The sequence below is a fragment of the Phyllostomus discolor genome, chromosome 2, assembly GCF_004126475.2.
Source record: "Phyllostomus discolor isolate MPI-MPIP mPhyDis1 chromosome 2, mPhyDis1.pri.v3, whole genome shotgun sequence".
Lineage (NCBI taxonomy): Eukaryota > Metazoa > Chordata > Mammalia > Chiroptera > Phyllostomidae > Phyllostomus > Phyllostomus discolor.
Genome location: NC_040904.2, coordinates 4835427 through 4854706, shown reverse-complemented (window position 1 = coordinate 4854706; position 19280 = coordinate 4835427). Strand labels below are relative to the sequence as shown.

Genomic DNA, 19280 nt, shown 5'->3' with positions numbered 1-19280 from the left:
AGGGCCCGGGATGTCTGCTGGGTATTTTCCATCCCGCCCTTACAGGGAGGTAGGCCTAACCTAACTGCCAGATACTGCACTGCCTGGACCTTTGGAGCATAAGGGAGAATGCAGCAAGTTACAGATCAGTCGTGAAACATGCGATTACACCTATATTCTCAAATATTCTAAATAAAATCACTCAATAGTAAAAGTGAAGAGTCCTTGGCTGCCGCGGGTGGATCAAAGCGAACGACGACGACCCCCCGGAAATGAGCGGCACGTGGTGGCGGTGGCGCTAACACACAGGGCAAAGTAAAGACGGGAGCAAAGTGCAATCTCTTAGGTGTTAAAAATGCAAAACCACAGTCACAAGGTGCCTGTTATATACATCATACACACCTGCATTTATAAATTATGTTCATTCCATACTGAAACAAGCTAGATTACAAAATGCATGATTATTTTCCAATATCTAACACAAAAAGTTAAATCAAGATGCAACACTGACATCACTTTATTAAACTTACATTGTTTAGGTATCTGAAAAAAGTTGTCATATGAAAGAAAATCACTAAAACAACCCTAATGTGTTAAAGCCTCACTTCTAGAGATTTCAGAGATGGGCCATCCTTGTTATCCATGTCATCAGGCTAGGAATATAAAATCAAAGAACAATCTAGTCCATTCATATTCTTGTCACATATTGCTTAAGTCAAAAATCTTTTTCTTCTGTCTGAACCTAAAAAAAAAAGCCATTCACTGCAGTATGGCTTCTCCTGTGCACAGCTGCAGGGCTGTTACCTGCGGGCTCCCCGCACAGCCAAGCTGTGAGAAACCAAGGTGGAACTTACCGATTCTGCGGCTGCAGCAAGGCACAGCGGTCTGGTCAGCTGTCTCCAAAGGCACACAGAGAGTTGTTACAATGAAGCCTTCGAGAGAACTCTGACCATTAAGCAAACACGGGTCGGTCCCTACAGATAGTTCAGACCAAACTATATCCAAGCTTGTGAAGAAAATATACACCTAAGTGATTCTAATTACAAAGCCTTAAAAAAAAGTTTCCCCGTTTTACCCGTTTTCCATCTTTGGTCTTCTTTAAGTTCCAAGTGCCATCTGGCAACTTCTCAAAGAACTTTCTTGCTTTTGGTGCTTGGTCAAGAATATGAGCAGGTGGAATACCCAGAACTTCCACTATTTTATTCATCTGATCTACCTGTATTAAGAACAAGACAAAACAAAAAAGCCTGTAATTTCTCATCAACTTTGGCTTCAGGTCATCAACTCATGGGTGCATTTCATCAACGATAAGTAAGTGCATGGGTGTCTCCCACGTGCTGGGCACCCCTCTCTAGGCGGTGAGTGTGCCACAATGAACAGGAGAGAGCAAGTCTCGGCCCTCCTGAGAGCCTGCTGTGCGGGGAGGGGTGGGGGTGGGTGGGTGGAGAGAGACAACACAGACAGTGAAACACACACACACACACACACACACACACACACACACACACATCTGTGGTATATCAGGTGGTCACGGATACAAAGAAAAAAAAAAACTAGAGGGAGTTTTTAAAAGTTTAAGTTTTTAGAAAGTCTTAGATAACCATCAAAAAGAAAACAAACTGTACTTGAACAATTAAAATAAAAACCAATAAAACAAAAATAAATCCCAGGGGCTTAATACGGTGTGGATATAATAAACCATTTTTTAGGTGCAGATTCATTCAAATACCAAGTATCTACTATACACCAGAAACCATGCTGTAGAATATAGTAGAATTCAAGCAGAATACCAGAAACCATGCTCAGCAGAATACAGCAGTAAACAAAATAAACGCCATAGCAGAAAGTTCACAGGAGAAGCAATCACCAAGAAACTACATAAACACATTATGTTAGATGACAGCTAAGAACTCTGGAGAGAATGCAAAGGGCAGGGGGAGCGAGAAAGGGCACCACCACTCACAACAAGGTGTTATGGGGGGCGTCACCAAGACGGTGAGGTGAGAGAAGGATGAAGGGCAGTGCAGGAAGGAACCCTGTGCCATCTGGGGGGCAGCACTTGAGGCACAGGGAAAACAAACGCAAAGGCCCGGGTGCGGGCCGCGCCTACTGTTTCCAAGGGACCAGACAAGGTTGTGCGCTGGGTCAGAAAAAGTGAGGAGAGACGAGCAGGCAAGTGGGCGCGAGAGGACAGAAGTCAGAGGAAGGAGGGAGTGTTCCATCTACTCAGAGGGCTCCGGCGTTTCCAGTAAGTGAGATGGAGGCCCCTGAAGCTTCACGTGATCCCAATGCCGTTCATGCCACGAAGGGCACTGGTTGACAGTGATACTGTTTCCAGGCAAACAGAAATGAGCACACTGCAGCAGTTACTGCCAAGCAGCAGCTCCACCTGTTAACAGTTGCAGGGCCCAGGAGAAGTCACTCAATTTCACTGGTCTTTCTTTTAGCATTTATAAATGAATGGGCTGATCGAGATCTGCAATGGTTAACTTTTCTTTAAAAATGATGAAAGCACAAAACTGAAGTTTTTTTTTAAGAAGGCAGACTTTAATTTTTCTAATTTTTTCTAGTCCTCACCCAAGGATATATTCACTGATTTTAGAAAGGGGGGGGAGGGGAGAGACAAAGACAGAGACAGACAGAAATGTCACAGCTGGCTGCCTCTGGCACGAGCCCCCCGGAATCAAACCTGCAACCTTTTGATGTATGTGGCAACACTCAAGCCAACTGAGCTGCCCAGCTACAGCCAGATTTTTACTTTTATTTTCAAATTAAATTTATTGGAGTGGCATTGGTTAGTAAGATTATACAAATTGAGTGTACACTTCTATGATACATGATCTGTATACTGCACTGCGTGCACCCAAAGTCAAATTATCCTCCATGTATTTGACCCACTTGACCCTTTGTTGCCCCCACAGGGTAACAGTGTCAAAACCAACCAAAGCCAATTCAGTTCGTCTGACTGTGAGGGAGTGTGGCCTCTCCCTTGCCCTGTGGGTGCTGCCCCCTGACATCCAAATCCTTCTAGGAACACAGGCAGAAGACCTGGGGACTAGAGGAATTATACCCAGTCTGTAGCTGTAAAATGCCGCAACCCCGACTCACCCTAAATGACCCACTGGCCCAACTGGTGAGCACGCCCTTCGCCCCAAACCGCACTCCCAACACGCACAGCACGCTGACGCTGCCGCCGGGGCGCCCTCGCTCCCCCACACCGTCTTCTCCTGGTGTTATGCTTGAAGTCTGTAAAATCTGCACCCCACTACTTACCATTTTATTGGTTGCATTATTCTCCCTTATTAGCCGATTAAAAGATCTCACTTCCCATCTCATCATTACATGGTAAGTGGAAAAACTGAGTAACGTAAATTCACAACTACCCCCGTTTGAACGATCACGCTGGCAAACAGACACTGTTTCCCACACACAGCTCTCAGCGCACGCCGTCACGGGCCAGGGGCACGGACCGCGGCAACAGAAACAGGACAGAGCAGCCCCCGCGTACCTCGTTGGCGCCACTGAACAGAGGTTCTCCAGTGTGCATTTCGACCAAAATACACCCGAGGGACCACATGTCGATAGCAAGGTCGTAAGGCATTCCCAGTAGCACCTCTGGAGACCGGTAAAAGCGACTCTGAATATACTGGTATATCTGAAATACATTTCAAACTAGTATTAATTCCAAAATAAGTTTTGTTTATTGTAGTCCACACTGGATTAAGAACACTAATCTAATGTTAACAAAATAATAATAATAATAGATTACCTCATAAATGAGGGTTCCTTTTACTGATTTCAATGATAGACTACAAATATTGTTTAAAGAACTAAAAATGTCCAAGGAGTGGTTAATCTGCCTGTGAAATGCAAAATGTATAAATCTAAAGTCTTCTCATTTAGTCTAGTCCTAACTAGTAACCAAGATACACCTTAAAACAAGCATGCCTTATTATAAGAAAACATTGAGAATAATTTATTTCCCTATTAATTATGTTGTTGCTATGGCTGGCACTTGGTTTACATTAACTTAACAGCTCAACTGTATCTGTAAAGCCAACCTCCCTCAGGCTAAGTCAGGTCGGGATGTATTTCGGCAGTGAGCGTCACAAACACGGAGCCCAGTGCGACGCAGAAGCCGGGTTCACCCGGAAACACCGCCGCCGCGTAAAGGTGCGGCAGGAGCTGCTTCTGGTGGGTCAGTCCGGCTCCGCGCTGTCCCCCGCCCACCTCCATCAGAGACTTCTCGGAAAAGAAAACGCTGAAATGGGTTCTGAATTTTCAATGAAGTCATCTGAAAATGTCTTGAGAGACCGATTCATCTTCTCTTGGCCCATGTAAATTTACATCTAGAAATACTGGCAAAGATTTATTAAAAAAAAAAAAAAAACCTAAGAAATAAAATCCTCCTAACTAAACCTTCTAAGGGAACACTCGGGCCAGGCAGTCAGTAACGTGGCTCCCACCTCCATCTGCAGCCAAGTCTCCGAGGGGAATCTCATCTCCACGGGCAAGCAAAGCCCGCCTTACAGTCTTCTCAGGAAAGAGGGTCTAATTCAAAGGCACCAGGGAGAAGGGCTACATTTCCCAGTGTTTGTAAACTACCAGCACTGCTGAGTCCCAAAGACACCCCCCCACCCCCACTACTGAGAGGATCTTATTTCCCATCTAAATGCAAGTCAGCCTGTCACCTTCACACTTTGGTTATTTAACATGGTGACGGGGTCACTTAAAAGGCTGTGGACCAGAATCTCCTGAGGAATGTTCTCTGAAATTCACCTGCCCTGCCACCTTCTGATACTGAGCCAAGAGACCTGGGGTACAGCCAGTGCATGTGTATCTGGAAATGACTTCCCACGTGACTCTGACCCATTCATGTGGTTGACACTCCCTGAGCTACAGGGATGGTTGTCTCTGTTTGGCTGGGGAGAGAGAGAGTGCTGGATATTAGGACAGAACTTGGCTCAAATAGAGAAAATGTTTTACCAAGTAAAACCTATTCAAGTAACTCTAGGATGAGTGTGTCTTTTCCGGTCAAGACACACGCCACCCCGCACAAACAACTATGAGCACCTCCTGGCTTTCAGAGGCATCTGAAACAGCCAACTTTTCTCCCCACACCTTCAATTTTGAAAATTATTTCAATGATCTATATAGCACTGCTGTTGTAAAATAATTGGCAGAAAATTTAAAAAAATAATAACAAAAAGCCGGACAATCCTGTGAGCTGGCTACAAACTCCCCAGATTAAACTGCCCTGCTGTATTTGAAGCCCAGAACCGGACTGGACAAGAAATCTCCCGAATTTGGAAAAACAAAATGGAAAGGCAGTATAAAATACTAATAGATGTAAGTTACTTATGTTTTTTTCTTTTTTTAAAATAATGCAGTCTCAATACTTTCAAGCAAAAAGGAATGCTGTTTAACAGTAAAATATTATCAAAGTGGTGATCCTAGATCTTCCAAGAAGAGAACAACCTGTAACTTCTATTTTATACCCAAAACACTGTTCAGAAAAATGAGAGAAATAATGCTACAAAAATAAATATTAGAAAAAATTTCCTTTCCTAAATCACCTAAACCTAAATTTATGTTTTGCTATAGCCATGTCTATTTTTAGCAGTCTCAAGAAAACCAGTTGGGACAAGCTTCAGAATTTATATAAGAAAAATATTGTATATTTATCAGAACAAGTATGTCTATCAACTGTGCAATTTCTATGCTATATTCCTATGTGGAATACCAACTCATCTATATTTTTTAACCCATTACGTTTTTTAGGAAAAATACTTCTCTTGATCTATCATTAGGGAAATACTTTACAGCAGTGATTCAATGTCTGTCTTTGATTAGAATTTCCCCAAATTTACACTAAAACCTCTATCTGAAAAATATAGCTACAAGTCACCTAATATTTAATTCACTCGTTGCCTATTGTCTCAGTCTTTTAGCATACAGTACTTTTAAAAATCCACTTTGAAAACCAATACCTTCCAATTCAAAGTATTACTATTCACATTTTAAAAGGCATTTCCACAAAACAGGTACCAACACAAGTTAAGTCAAGTGCTGCCTTTTAAAGACAGCATCCCGTAACTGCCTCCGTACTGTATCCACACTAATAACACTTCACGCGGCTCCCGACAAGATTTTACCTAATTCCAGTCAATTCACAACTGCCGAAGCACACTCACCCGCTGCCCCAGCTGACAAGAACTGCCGAAGTCCACGATCTTGATGGCACTGCGTTTGGGGTTGCAGAGGAGGATGTTCTCGGGTTTCAGGTCACAGTGAATGATGCTAAGTTCTGGAGTGGCGAGGAAGAGCAGCGCGGTGCACATCTGCTGCGCGAACTTCCGCGTCAGGTTCAGAGACACGCCCCGGAAGTTGGTGTTCCTCAGCAAGTCATAGAGGTTGTAGGACAGCATTTCAAAAACTAAACAGAGATGGTTTCGAAACATAAAGTGGCGTTTCAAATGCACTGAAAGAGAAAAGAGTTTCATTTAAAATTAAACATGAACCAATAAAATGAAGGTATGTGTGACCTCTCAAACATTCTGTAACATTACAATGTCAAATGCAGAGTGAAAATTGTGTTAGAACTTGGAGATCCGCATCCTGCACCTTCTTTAGTCAGTGAAGAATATCTAAACTGTTCATCTGCTTTATTAGACAGCTGCACCGTCTGCTAATAACAAATGTAATGTAAGAAGTACCACCCAAATGCCTTGTTTTTAAAAGCTTAGGTCTAAAAACCCGAGCAGCAACCTGACAAACGGGCCTAAGAACACCTCCGTACCTTTACCCTCACGTGTGCGACAGAGCACCGTTTACCTGCTGACAGCCCCGCCTCGGGACCTCCCAGGCCTGGGCTCCACCCTAGGTCTGGTCTGTGACAACGCGGCCCTCCCCGGGGAAGGCTGTGACGTGCACACACAACCTGCTTTGCCGTGCCTTAGATTTCACTAGCAATTCCCTGTAACAACTGTCAGAGAAAGATATGGATTTTTTCTCTTTTAGGCAAATATAGCAAATGTTTGAAAATCAGGCTTTGGAAGGTACAAAGTTCATAATCAAAGCATCAGATCATCAAACCGGCATATGGGACATCGTGTGTGACACTGAAGGTTTGGGAACACTTCAAAATAAAGTTCAACTGCAGGGAGAAATTACAAGTATGCTTATGAATAGGGAAAGAGAACACATTACTTGCTATCACTGTTGACTCTCTCTCTATACAGGCTTAATACTTGCTCGACTGCTTCAAGGACTGTGCCTTTAGTATTAACACTAACCGCACATCAAACGTGGTCATTCGGTCCAGTGCTGCCCTTCACTATAAAAATCCTTACATACACACAAACTGAACACCTGTAACTCAACCATTTGTCAAGGTTACCTTTGTTCTGGTCTTTTAGTATCATAAAGACAGGTTACTCTACACATCTACCTGAAGTAACTATGACAGTATTCAATGTCTGGTCCCTGAAGATGGGGATACATGGATTTATCCTGGTAGTGATATTATTTTTAGATCACTCCTGATACACATGATCTAAAAATAGAGTAAACACAACGCAAATACTACATGCCTCCATGGGAAATCTACAGTACAAATCAACACTCTGCAAATAAAAACAATCCTTAAAGGTTACATAAGAATGTGTAACATCTGCTCTCCATCGCTGAAATTCATAGGTTTAAAACTAAAAACATGGCTCTGTGTGACAGTGGGACACCCCACAGACATGGTCCACGAAAGAGCCTTAATGCGGTCCAGCAGCAGCTACAAGAGGAATGCAGAAGAATGCTTCTGATGGGAGATCAGCCCGCTCAGCTCCTCCCGACCTCCTCACTCGGGACTCACTCTCCACAACGTGCTCCGCACTAAAGACATCGTCCAAGGACGCTCAAACCAAGTAGTATCTCTGTCTAGCCTTTTAATCTAAACTTTGGGGAGAAAAAATAAATGGTTGCGAGACTCTGTTTCAGACCTAAACTGAGCTTTCTTTGAACTAGATTGTAGAAGGAACTAAATAATCCCGATGAGAAATTATGCCAGTCTTGGCAGGGTAGCTCGGCTGGCTGAAGCACCACCCTGCGACCCCAAGGCTGCAGGCTCCAGCTCAGGTCAGGGCACATACAAGACTGAATGTGGCAATAAATGGAACAACAAATCAATGTTTCTGTCTCTCGCGCTCTAAAATCAATAAATACAATTAAAACAATAAAGAACTGTCGTAAAAGAAACTGTGCTAGATGGTAAAGATTTTTTAAGAGTTCAAAGACTTAACACTAAAACACTCAGATCTAAGTCAACTATATTGAACAATCACTTCAAAATATAAATAATTTACATCATAAAAGAGCAATAGGACTTTCAGACACTTTGCATTTCAGGTATCAACTCTACTGGTATGGCTGCATCTAACTCTGAAGTTCTTACTGTTTTCAAACACAGAACCTCAGTTTCTTGAGACACTGCATTCACCATCTTCCTAAAAGAACTTAAAAAACCTCATCCAAAAGAATATCTGTGATGACTTATCTAATTAATAATGATTCATCAGTTTACTAAGAACAAAAATGATAGACATTATTACATAAGAACTAACATTTATTGAGCCCCTACTATATGCCTGACATATTTTCTTCCAATAAAGCAGAATTAAAATGTGATTGCAACCCATCAACACAAAAGAGTGAGAAGAGGGAAGGCATGTCCAGGGACCACTGTTCAAGTCGAGCACCCTCAGTATGGCCTTCCTGTGCTTCTAAGCCTCTTGAACGGAAATGGGCTCTCCTTATACTAAGTTACAGTCACGGTGAACAGCAAACGTTCAGTAAATGTGAAGAAAAAAGGTTTTTAATCCTAATGTTACTACTATGGATTATAATAGAGATCTAAAGAGAAGAAACTAAGGAAGAAAAAGTAATAATATAAGCTCATTTGACTGTACAGTGGGGAATGAAGGGAATTTGAGTATCTGAACCTTATTAGCTCTGACCCTACATTTTTTTGTTTCCACTACTTTGGGGGGAACTAAAGAACCATTAATACCATAGTGTCGCCCCTTATTTTCTTAAAAAGGAGTTAAATAAAATTTAACCTCATGTTTGTCAGGTACAGCCAGAATTTCTGAATGTAAGTTGCTAAGTATGTACATGCCTATAGAAACTTCTATAATTAATTAATTCTAAGGTCACTATCATTAAATTGATGGCTTATTTATGCTTGGCAGCAATTTATTTCTTAGTGGCACATAAAATATTGGTGTCTGACAACCACTGGCATCTTAGATTTAATTAAGAATAGTGTTAAAGAACGTCTAATTAATTAGATGTTTTGCCCATATACCAACTGGCCCCAGATTTCACAATTTTCCTCATTTTCCTGTCTCTCTCTCTTCAGGAGAACGACCATGCGCGAAGGAAACCAACAGCCTCTGGAGTTGGGCAGAGGCGGGTCCACATCCGGTCTCCAGGCTCCTGAGGCCTGAGCACTGTGGCTCTTCACAGCGGGTGGCCGGGAAGTCCATTTAGTGTTTTCTTCCATAAAATAAAAGACACACTTTTCCTTTTCATCAACACTTTATTGATTTGAACATTTTAAGTATGTCAGCTACCTCCTGCTTTTGGCCTCTAGTGGGCAGGGGCCAGGGGTGCTGCCGAACATCTTCCAATGCATAAGCAGCCCAACAGCAAAGAATTACTTGGCCAAAATGTCAATAGTACCAAGAAACTTCGCGGATCACTCTGACATGTTTGATCAGTCACAGCCCCTTCTCCATACAGTGCACAAGTCTTCTTTCTTTTTGCGTTCCAGTTGTGTTTTTACCTTTCTTGAAATAATGAAACTGAAGATGCTGAAAATGCTGCGCACTTTTTTCCATCTTCATTGCTAAAAGTGCTACACAAAAATTCACCACTTTTGTTTTTTTTTTAATGCACACTGATATGACAGCTGTCACAATACAATCTGACAAAACTGTCTTGAATGAAGCTGAAGACAACTAAGCACTACCAGAGCTATCGTATGGAAAAAACTTTGAACAGACTTTTGGCCAGACCAATACACGACCACCTGTACTACCATCTTCCTTACAGGACCGCTATGAGTATTACAGATGGCGGAAGAAAAACACAAAGAATATGGCAGAAGTTCAATAAACGGTGGCTATTATCTCTTTTCTAATGCTGCCAAACTAACAGCCTGAGGAGGGTCTTGACTCAGAATGGTTCTACAACCACTGAGAACATTATTAGCTTAATTCTCACCTCTGATCTATAATAGAAAGGTTCAAGTCACCAGGAAGAAGACTCTCTAAACTGTGAGCGATTAAAGCAAATAAATGCGACTTGTAAGCCGCCACCGACCCCGTAAGACAGTACTCTCGCTTGTTTCTCAATAGCAGCCACTTGGAATGCACCTTCCCCAACTCTCAGACTGTTACTGACAGATCAGGTGACCCAGACGAACCCACGCCCTCGGACAGAAACAAACAGCTGGGTTTTGAGTCAATCACTCTAAGACACAGCGAACCCATTTCCACACAAAAATGACCATCAGCTCAAGTTCCCGCTCCGGGCCAGGGCCCGCCGCTCTCCTCGCCCACTCGCTCACCTATGTAGTATTTCATCTCAGTGTCATGTTTGTTCATGAGCTCCAGAAGTCGCACTTCTATCTGGGCTTGATTCAGAAAAGCCTTCTTGTTCTTTATGATTTTAATGGCAACCCATTCTTGCTCCACACGGTCATAGGCCTTTACAACCTGAAAGAGAAGAAAGAGGAATTAAGTCTCTATTTCATTAATGGCAACACTTTCTCAGCAGCTGACCATTCACCTTAACTGTACATCCCCCTAACCCCTCTTTTCTCGCTCTCTGGCTCAGAAGAGACCCTTCTTCGTGCCCACTCGGTATAACCCATTAACCACTACTCCACAATCACTCTAAGTCAATCTGTCAACTGGATTTCTTTTGCATCCTTATAGTATTTATAAATATCCACAAAGTAGACAGCTTTCTTAACAAAATTACTTCCCTGCTTAAAAAATTATGAATTTAACAAGTGCTCCAGTTTCTTTCTTACTAAACAATACTATAGGGCAATTCTTCCAACTCTTCCTTTAATGAGAGAGAAACATGGTTCAAATCCCAAATATTAGTGTAAAATATTTTAGAAGTTCTAAGTCACCTGAAAAATAACTTTCTAACTTTAAATTAGATTTTCACAGATAAAAACTAGGTACGGAAAATAAAAATTAATTCACACTGAAAAAGTCAAATACGAGCTACCAGTAAAGTTCCACAATACAGGGGAGGGCAAAAGTAGGTCTGCAGATGCTCATATGGAAATATATAATAAATAATACTAATTACAACAATGAATAAACAATAATACAAGAATGAACTGTTTCTTGTACTCATAACTGTAAACCTACTTTTGCCCACCCCTGTACACATTAAATGCCACAATTAGAAAATTCTGATTGTTTTAAAATGAGAGTCAATACTAAGGAAAGAGGCGTTCATGACCAAATCACCATAAACACCTCTCATTTTAAATTTACTCGTTTAAAATGAGTTTAATACTAACAAAAAGATTTACATAAAAATTAAGAAATATGGATGAAACTATCTCTACCAATCACAAATAACCACCACAACCAATTAAATGAGTAATATTTGTAATATTGTACATAATATGAATAGTTAACAGTTCTAGATACATTGTTTAGCATGTTCAGAAAGTCCGGAGACGCAGGTGGAATTCCAAGTGATTCCAACTTGCGGGCTAACACTGGATTACAGGACAAAAAGGAATGTATGCTCCTTGAATGCATTGTTCAAGGTTAAGTACACTGTCAATGACAAAGTAGGAACAACTCAGCTGAAATCAAAACTTGGAATGAAAGCCGCAGTATTTCTAGCCTCACCCAATTCTAAAAATTACTGTCTACTGTCTTTTAAACCGGAGGCTACCCACGGAAATGAGTGACCTGGTGCTTCTCACTGACCACACACTGGCTGCACCAGAGCTGCAGTTCAGTGCCCGGGACCAACGGTCTCCAGGACAAAGGCCACAGAGGGGGCCCAACTGTTTACTCAATTAGCAAGCAGTTAACCAGCTAAATGCCAAAGCAGTATTTTCTGACCCTGACTCACACATTTAACAGGCAGTTTTCAAAGACACCGATACCCCTCCCATATCCGGTTGCAGAGAGTCTGATCTAACTGGTTGGAGCCCAGCCAGTTAAGCTCCTCGGGGAAATGCACATGGGCAAGAAGGGTAACCACTGGCTAAAGAAAAGAAGGAGTCCCTTATTCAACAAGGACCTGGCAGAGAATTCAGAGAAAGCCTGACCAAACTGCTATGGAAGACGTTCTCTGGTGAGTGGCGGGTCCTGAACCTGAGGACACCACAGTGTCGGAGAGGGGCATCCATCTGGCCTGGTGAAAGGAAGTTTGATGTCCAAGAGGCCTATATTTTCACAGGTTCATGGGAACTAGAGTATAAAAAAATAAAGTGAAAGAGGAGGAAAACATCGTTCTGAGCTCAGAGACCGAGTATTCAGGGAAAACAAAGTCCAGAGAGTAGGCTACACGGCTGTAATTTTTTTGGTGGACATCACAAAGGTCACAACATCCTGTTGCTAGCAACTGCCTAAGCGTTGGAGTAATTTTAAAGGTGGAGACAGCGATCCCTACACTGAGAGTGTTCACAGCCTTTCTTAAAAGCCGAGCTTCAGAAACACCTTTCCTTAAGAAGCTTTGCTAGAGAAAGCAGCTGCTTCTGACAAAAAGTAGTATTTTCATAAAGAGAAGCACTGCACACACTGAGAAACCCCAGACTCACAAGAAAAAGGGTTATGAATCAAGAAAAAAGTTTCTACTGAATTATGTGCCATCAGTGAAAGTCCTTGATATCACGGAAAGGGTAACAATAACAAAAATTTTAAGGTCGTTCAGGACAAGTCATAAGAAGACTCCTATCTTCTTCATCAAAACATCAAAAGTATTGATAACACAATCTTTACAAAACAAAGGGTTCTGGATCAACAGTAAATTGTACAACAAAACAGCTCCGGCCTCAGTGGCACATATTTACAAGTGCAGAGAGCTGGGGGAGCTACAGCCAGAGAAAAGGCCTTTTAACAGTACCAGGGGGAAGACCAGCTAGCTCTCGGTCCAGCCACCACTGATGCAAGACTACTGTACTTAGGTTTTTGTGTTTTGTATGGGGCCTGGGCAGGCAGGCGAGGGAGAGTTGTGGGTCAAGGAAAAGGCTAGGAATGAAAAGAAAAAAACAGGTCCACTGGAGTTCCGAATTTCTGGGTTTCCCTGGTAGAAGCATTTCCCTGGTGAAATGGTCCTTTCAAAGCATCGGAATTACCCCCTCTTAGCAGTGCTGATCCTGTGGGGACTGGGAGAGAAAACCCAGAGGGCCATCGGTCCATTTAGAGGCCTGAGGGGGTTAGAAGATGAGTTGAGAGAAAATCTCAGGGCACAGCCCCGGGCTTTCCAAGCTTCCAAACGTGAGAAGGCACCTGCTGTACCAGCGGGACACGGCAGTTCCTTCCTCTCTGAAAAGGCCCATCACACAGGAAGGTGAGTATCCCCAGCATTCACAATGAAGAGGCATCCACAGACTACACAAAGCCCGCACGATAGGGGTAATATTGTATTTGTGGTTAAAGTCAATCACTTAGTAGCCTGAAGTAGTTAGTAGCTATAGAAAGTAAACGAAGGGAAAAAAGGTCCAATAGGGGGTTCACAGCTGATACAGTTTTACTATCTTTAGAGAACCATGATAATCCAAATACATACCCACTATTTAGATCTATTTACAAATACTGAAAAATATACTGAGGAAAGAACGTAACATGATTCACTAAAAAGTTCTGATTTATGAAATCCAGCATTTTCCATCAAATTACCTGTCCAAAAGAACCTTTGCCTATCAAGGAATCAATTTCGTAACGATCCATCCACTTTTCTCCGTTTTTTACAATATAATCATAGTTATCATCGTCGTAACCATCATTGTAAACCTTCCGCTCCTTCTTATGACTAGAGTCGTCTCCCTGGCCCTGCTGGTGTCTTCGCTTCTTTTTTGCATAGTAAACCTGAAACGAGAACGGGCAGCGTCAACTGTGTGGTTCAGAACAGCACTGGAGATCAGGGGGGCGTGCATCAAGACAGAAATCTGCTATTGGTAGGAAATTAATGAATTTTTGTTCTTTATAACAAATACAAAAAATTAAATCAAAAATTTCCTGTAGTTGCTTATTTGAATTACAGAATGACACTGATATATAACCAACGAAAAATATTGACATTGAAATTCACTTTAAAATTATGCTGCTTATACATTTTATAAACAGAAGATGTTAAGAAACTGACCCAAAGTAGCCCATGACAGAAGAGTAACAGGATTCGACTGACATTTATTTTTGAAACCAGGGTATACTCTATATACAGTGAGGTGGCATGGGTCTTAAGAGTGTAATATGAGACATTTTAAAAAATATGCATATGCTTATGTAATCAACAAATGACAAAATAAAGAATACTTTCATCTTCCTTATGTTTAAGTTTCCTCATGACCCTTTCCCACCAATCTCAATTTTATATTTGGTCATGAGGCAAACAGATTTTATAAATATAAGTTTAAATGTATATACATGATATATTCTCAGACATGCTTGATTTTTAAGCCTGTAATAATGTAACAATTAAGGAAAAGCAGCCACTCCATCCCCGCAACACTCAGGGCCATGACCCTGGTGGTGCATCACAGACTGGGCTATCTTCCTTCTGTTTTTCTTACAGAACAGTTTCTAAGACCAATAAAAATAATAGGTCAATGAGGCAACAGTTCAAGTAATTGGTAACTAACTTTGAGGAAATTATAAATTAGGTTTCACAGAATAACATTAGAAAAACTCTACTAGGTAGCAATACAGTTAACAATAGGCTTCAACAAAGTTACCATTAACAACAGCTTAACAGTACCTTTTAATATTTACCAGATCTTAACAAAGTGACATTAGTAAACTTCATTCATCTGAGATTTTCAGAGAATCAAGAGCTAGTTTGGCACATCTTTTACAACTCAGCGCGTATAAAGCTCAACTCAGAAATGCTCACGGAGTTGATTCTAGTTTTATCCTGTCACATCAATGTAATCATATTGGCATTAAACAGCATCACACTGCCGTAAAAGTCATACATACATAAGCGAGAACATCCTTTTTGTTAAATGGCCCTAAAAGCCAGTGGAGGACAAGCCTTCAGTGTGAAAGATGCAGGGCTCGCACTGGAAGAGGAAGAAAAGCACGAGCGTGCCCACTCTTCTCCAGAAAAGCTCACTGAATAATTCAAGTTACGGAGCTAGAGTTGAGGCTAGAAGCAAACGGCAATCAGCCAAAGGGCTAAGACACTAAAAAGTAATTTTTAGTGGCAGAGAGTCAAGTTAGAAGATGAGTGATGCGTAATTCAAAGTGCTGTCTATGTTTTTTCCCTGACCCACTCCTACCCCACAGGGCTTTCAGGTATCTTACGCCGAAAAGATACAGATAAAAGAACACACGTAAACTTTAAAAAGACAATTTAAAACCACAAAATATAGTAGATCAAATAAGCTAGGCTAAATGCCTATTAACTGGTTATTGAATGTATCTCAGAGTTCCCTCGCATCTATGGCAAAAGTAGAAACAGATACATAAAATCTTAAGCAAAATTCTAACATAAACAAACTTATATAGTGTCACTGCGCCCTCACTTTTCCTCTTTCTTATTTTAGAAAAGTTACTCTGTAAATGGTAACTCAGCATATATCAAAGACAGCTCTGAAGAGGGGGAGTTGTCTACAGGTGGAGTCACAGCTCTGCAGTCCTTGTTCGCGAACCTCCCTTCCTTCACGTGACTACACTGTCTACGGGTCACTCACTCACCAGTCTCCACAATCGTCATCAGCACGGTTAACCACTGGGGTGAAACAGAAAGTTTAACATGACTAACAGGTCACAAAATAACTTTTCCCCTATACTGCAAGAGACATGCTGCTGTAACAAATCAACAGTCTTACCTCATTAATATGCTTATATGTTTTGATCAAGTCCACAGAGAGTTTCCTCAGCGGAGCAGTTGCGGGGTCACGGAAGGTTTGGGGCATCCGCCTCTGTAACATGACAATATCAGGCATCACCTTAAATAGACAGAAAAGACTAGCACTTTAACTATGCTGTACTGGTATGAAGTCCCTCCTCTGTAACCCATGTACACGTTATTTTTTAAAAAGGCATCTACATTAGAGGATTATACGTTCTCTGTTACCTCTTCCAACCAGTTCCACTAAAGACAATGGCAAATGAATCGATGAAATTAGCAGATAATAAACCCAGCTGCCCAAGGCTTCAATCCAGTTTCCCAAATGAAAAAGTGGGATTGCAGACACGCCCCTGGTCCAGGAGACTCTCACGATGCTGCCCAAGAGGGCTTCTCCATCATACAATTAGCCCAACAAGAAATTCCTCCCGAACTATTCCTAAGGCCTGGCCTGGTTCATGACACTCAAAGGCACGCCCAATGTTAGTTTCCTCAAGCAGGGTTTCAGGACCCAGGTGGCACCGCAAGGCAAGCTGGCTGTGGAGCAGGAATGGAGGCAGGTGCTGCGGAAGTACAGCTCCCCAACACCCCGAGCTCTGCCCTCTGCTCTCACTTCTTGCCCACACTGAGTCAACAGGCCCTCCGCAGCCCCTCCCCGTGCTCTGCTGCTCAGGGCCGGCGGACAGACTACACGCTCACACACTCACACACTCACTGGTTTGAGGCTTTTCTCCTCCTCTTTCTACTCAAAGGAAAACTCTGTAAGGGCAAGAATTCTTTTGTTCAATGTTGTATTCCCTTTGCTTCAAACAATGGCTGGCACACAGTAGGTGTTTAATAAATATTTGAATGAACAAATAGACCCATTAATACCAATCAATATCCCTACTTATGATTACACTAGGAACGCGCCACAAACAAGTTCCACAGGACACCTTAAAGCTAATGAAACTTTCTTTTAAAACACTCCTTTTACCCACACTCCATTTCCTCCACTCCCCTGCCATGCCTCCCCCACCCCACCCCGCGCCAATCCTAAACCACATCTTGTTCCTCACCTAACAGGCAGTCAGGGTTCAACTGGGTGTTTCCTGCTAGAGGGGCGGGGAGAGCAGGGCAGGAGCCTGCCCTTCCCCTGGACCGACGCCCGGGAGCACTACAGCCAGCTCGTCACCAGCCCTGCTGCTTGTTTCCTACTCGTCCACTGTGGGGCAGGACGGAAGGGGGTCCCAACGGGGCTTTTGCAATCAACACGTCCTCAAAACCAAGTACTTAGATCAAGGTACCTACAGTTACCACTGGTGGCCATCCTGGGGTTCCCCTCTAGCTCTTACAGACACTTACACCAGTATAACCTGCTGAGCCCAAAGCCGCCGATGCAGGCCCTCTCAAAGGACACGCGGGTCAATTTGAGAGACAGAGAAACAGAAACCACATCATACTGAGCAAGTCTTCACAGAAATGCCTGGAGTCTTGGGATAATTAACCAAGTTAAGGAAAGGAGGGAAGGAGAAGAGAAAGAGAGAAAGAAAGGAGGGAAGAATGGGAAGGAAGGGAGGAGGGAAAAGGAATGAAGGGAAGGAAGGGAAGGAAGAAAGGGAAGAAAAGGAAGGAAAGAAGGGAAGAAGGGAGGAAGGGGGGGAGGGAGGGAGAAAAGAGGGTTCTAAGGTGACAGTGAACATCACCAAAGCAGGGGGAAAAATTCACCACCCTTGTGGCATGAAAAGATAGAGTTATCACAGCAGTTACCTAGGTACACATTCTCTTTAACCAGTGTTAACACTGGTTTCCTGCGCACCTGTACTCAAACTCTAAAAAATTATCCAGGTGGCACATTCACAGAATTACTGTTAATAATGAGCTCTTCTCATGACCCCCTCTGTCTTAAAGTTCCGAATAAGGTTTAAGAAGAAAAAACCTCCAGTGATTACAACTATTTTTCTGAAAAGATAGTAAGAATAAGAAAATCTGATTAACTTTTCTAATAGTTTTATTTTTCTAAATATAAATAGAAGGTGTACAGCTATATTCACAGAATATTTTATTCTTACACTATTCCTTGAAGACTTAATTTAATGAATAGACAGGATCAGTAATAAACATGCCAATTATTTTATATGAATGAATGCCATAAGCATTTAAAGTATTAAGAGATTTCCCTCAACATATTTCCTTTTTCTTTGGGGGACCCGGCACTGTCGTCACGCAGGCACCCCGCCCAGCGAGCCCCTGCCCGGACTACTGGAGCGCGGCCTCCCTGTGAGGCTGCCCAAAATCTGAGCCGGGGAAACACTTCGTTACAAATGTCATGAAAGTTGGTAGAAGGCAGAACTACTGTTAGAAACAAATGTGTTACTTACGTAGCCAATTATAAAATAACAACTGTGGTAGCAAGCATTTGCTACATACCACACTTTGAGCATGAATATTTATTTCTACATGTCCCTCACATAATCCTCTCAACAATCTCAGGAGCATAAGGAATGTTCCTGTCACCATTTTACAAATGAGAAACCTGAATCTCTGGTACGGAGTTACTTGACGAAGTCTAGAGCCAGTGAAGGATACAGGTGAGATGACAAGAAGTAAGGCCATCTCACGCCTAATCCCGTACTTGAACCAGAAAGCTAGGCCAGGAGCTCCCTATCAATTTTATGCTTCTGATCTATCCTCCTGGTTGAATCATTTTTAACCTATTTGCTGGGCAAAATAATTGAGTCATATACAATAATACCAACAAAATAAGCACATGCACTTATTAAAATCAGCCATATACAAAACTGTGAATGTGTTTAGGTTTTCAACTTGCCCATTTACAATTCCATGGGCGTTTCAAACATCTGAAAAAAGAACGGCTGACTACATTTTTCCGGGACTAATCATGCTCACTCAAACACCAACATCACACAATTTAAAAAATAATCCTTAAATGTATAGTATGTAATATAAAACTGGGTGTGGGTGTAATCGTGACCGAGTAACGATGTTCCTCTGCCTCCAACAGGAGCGCACGCTACGGGCTGGCACGCCCGAAAGCACCGTGGGCCAGGCCCACAACTGGCCGCACAGGCCTGCGAGGCCAGGCCGAACAGCCAAGTCTAAATACCTTACTTTTCTTGGATGCCTCTGGCAACAGAAGTTACTATTTCAGGGGCATCTGTATATACACACCAGATGCATTCTGTTCA

General features: G+C 42.3%; 1 protein-coding gene across 5 annotated transcripts in view; it reads right to left on the bottom strand.

Moving 5' to 3' along the window:
* Positions 1 to 19280, bottom strand: part of DYRK1A (dual specificity tyrosine phosphorylation regulated kinase 1A) — a 134643-nt gene that overhangs the window by 14360 nt on the left and 101003 nt on the right. For 3 of the 5 annotated variants that reach the window (XM_036017429.1, XM_028505226.2, XM_036017431.1), the window contains 6 exons: positions 16073 to 16192; positions 13920 to 14108; positions 10604 to 10751; positions 6174 to 6460; positions 3488 to 3634; positions 1055 to 1195 (listed from right to left, as the gene is read on the bottom strand). In XM_036017429.1, coding sequence (XP_035873322.1) covers positions 1055 to 1195; positions 3488 to 3634; positions 6174 to 6460; positions 10604 to 10751; positions 13920 to 14108; positions 16073 to 16192 — 1032 coding nt within the window. The remainder of the gene's footprint in view (positions 1 to 1054; positions 1196 to 3487; positions 3635 to 6173; positions 6461 to 10603; positions 10752 to 13919; positions 14109 to 16072; positions 16193 to 19280) is intronic. The other 2 variants (XM_028505227.2, XM_036017430.1) reach the window with 1 other exon arrangement.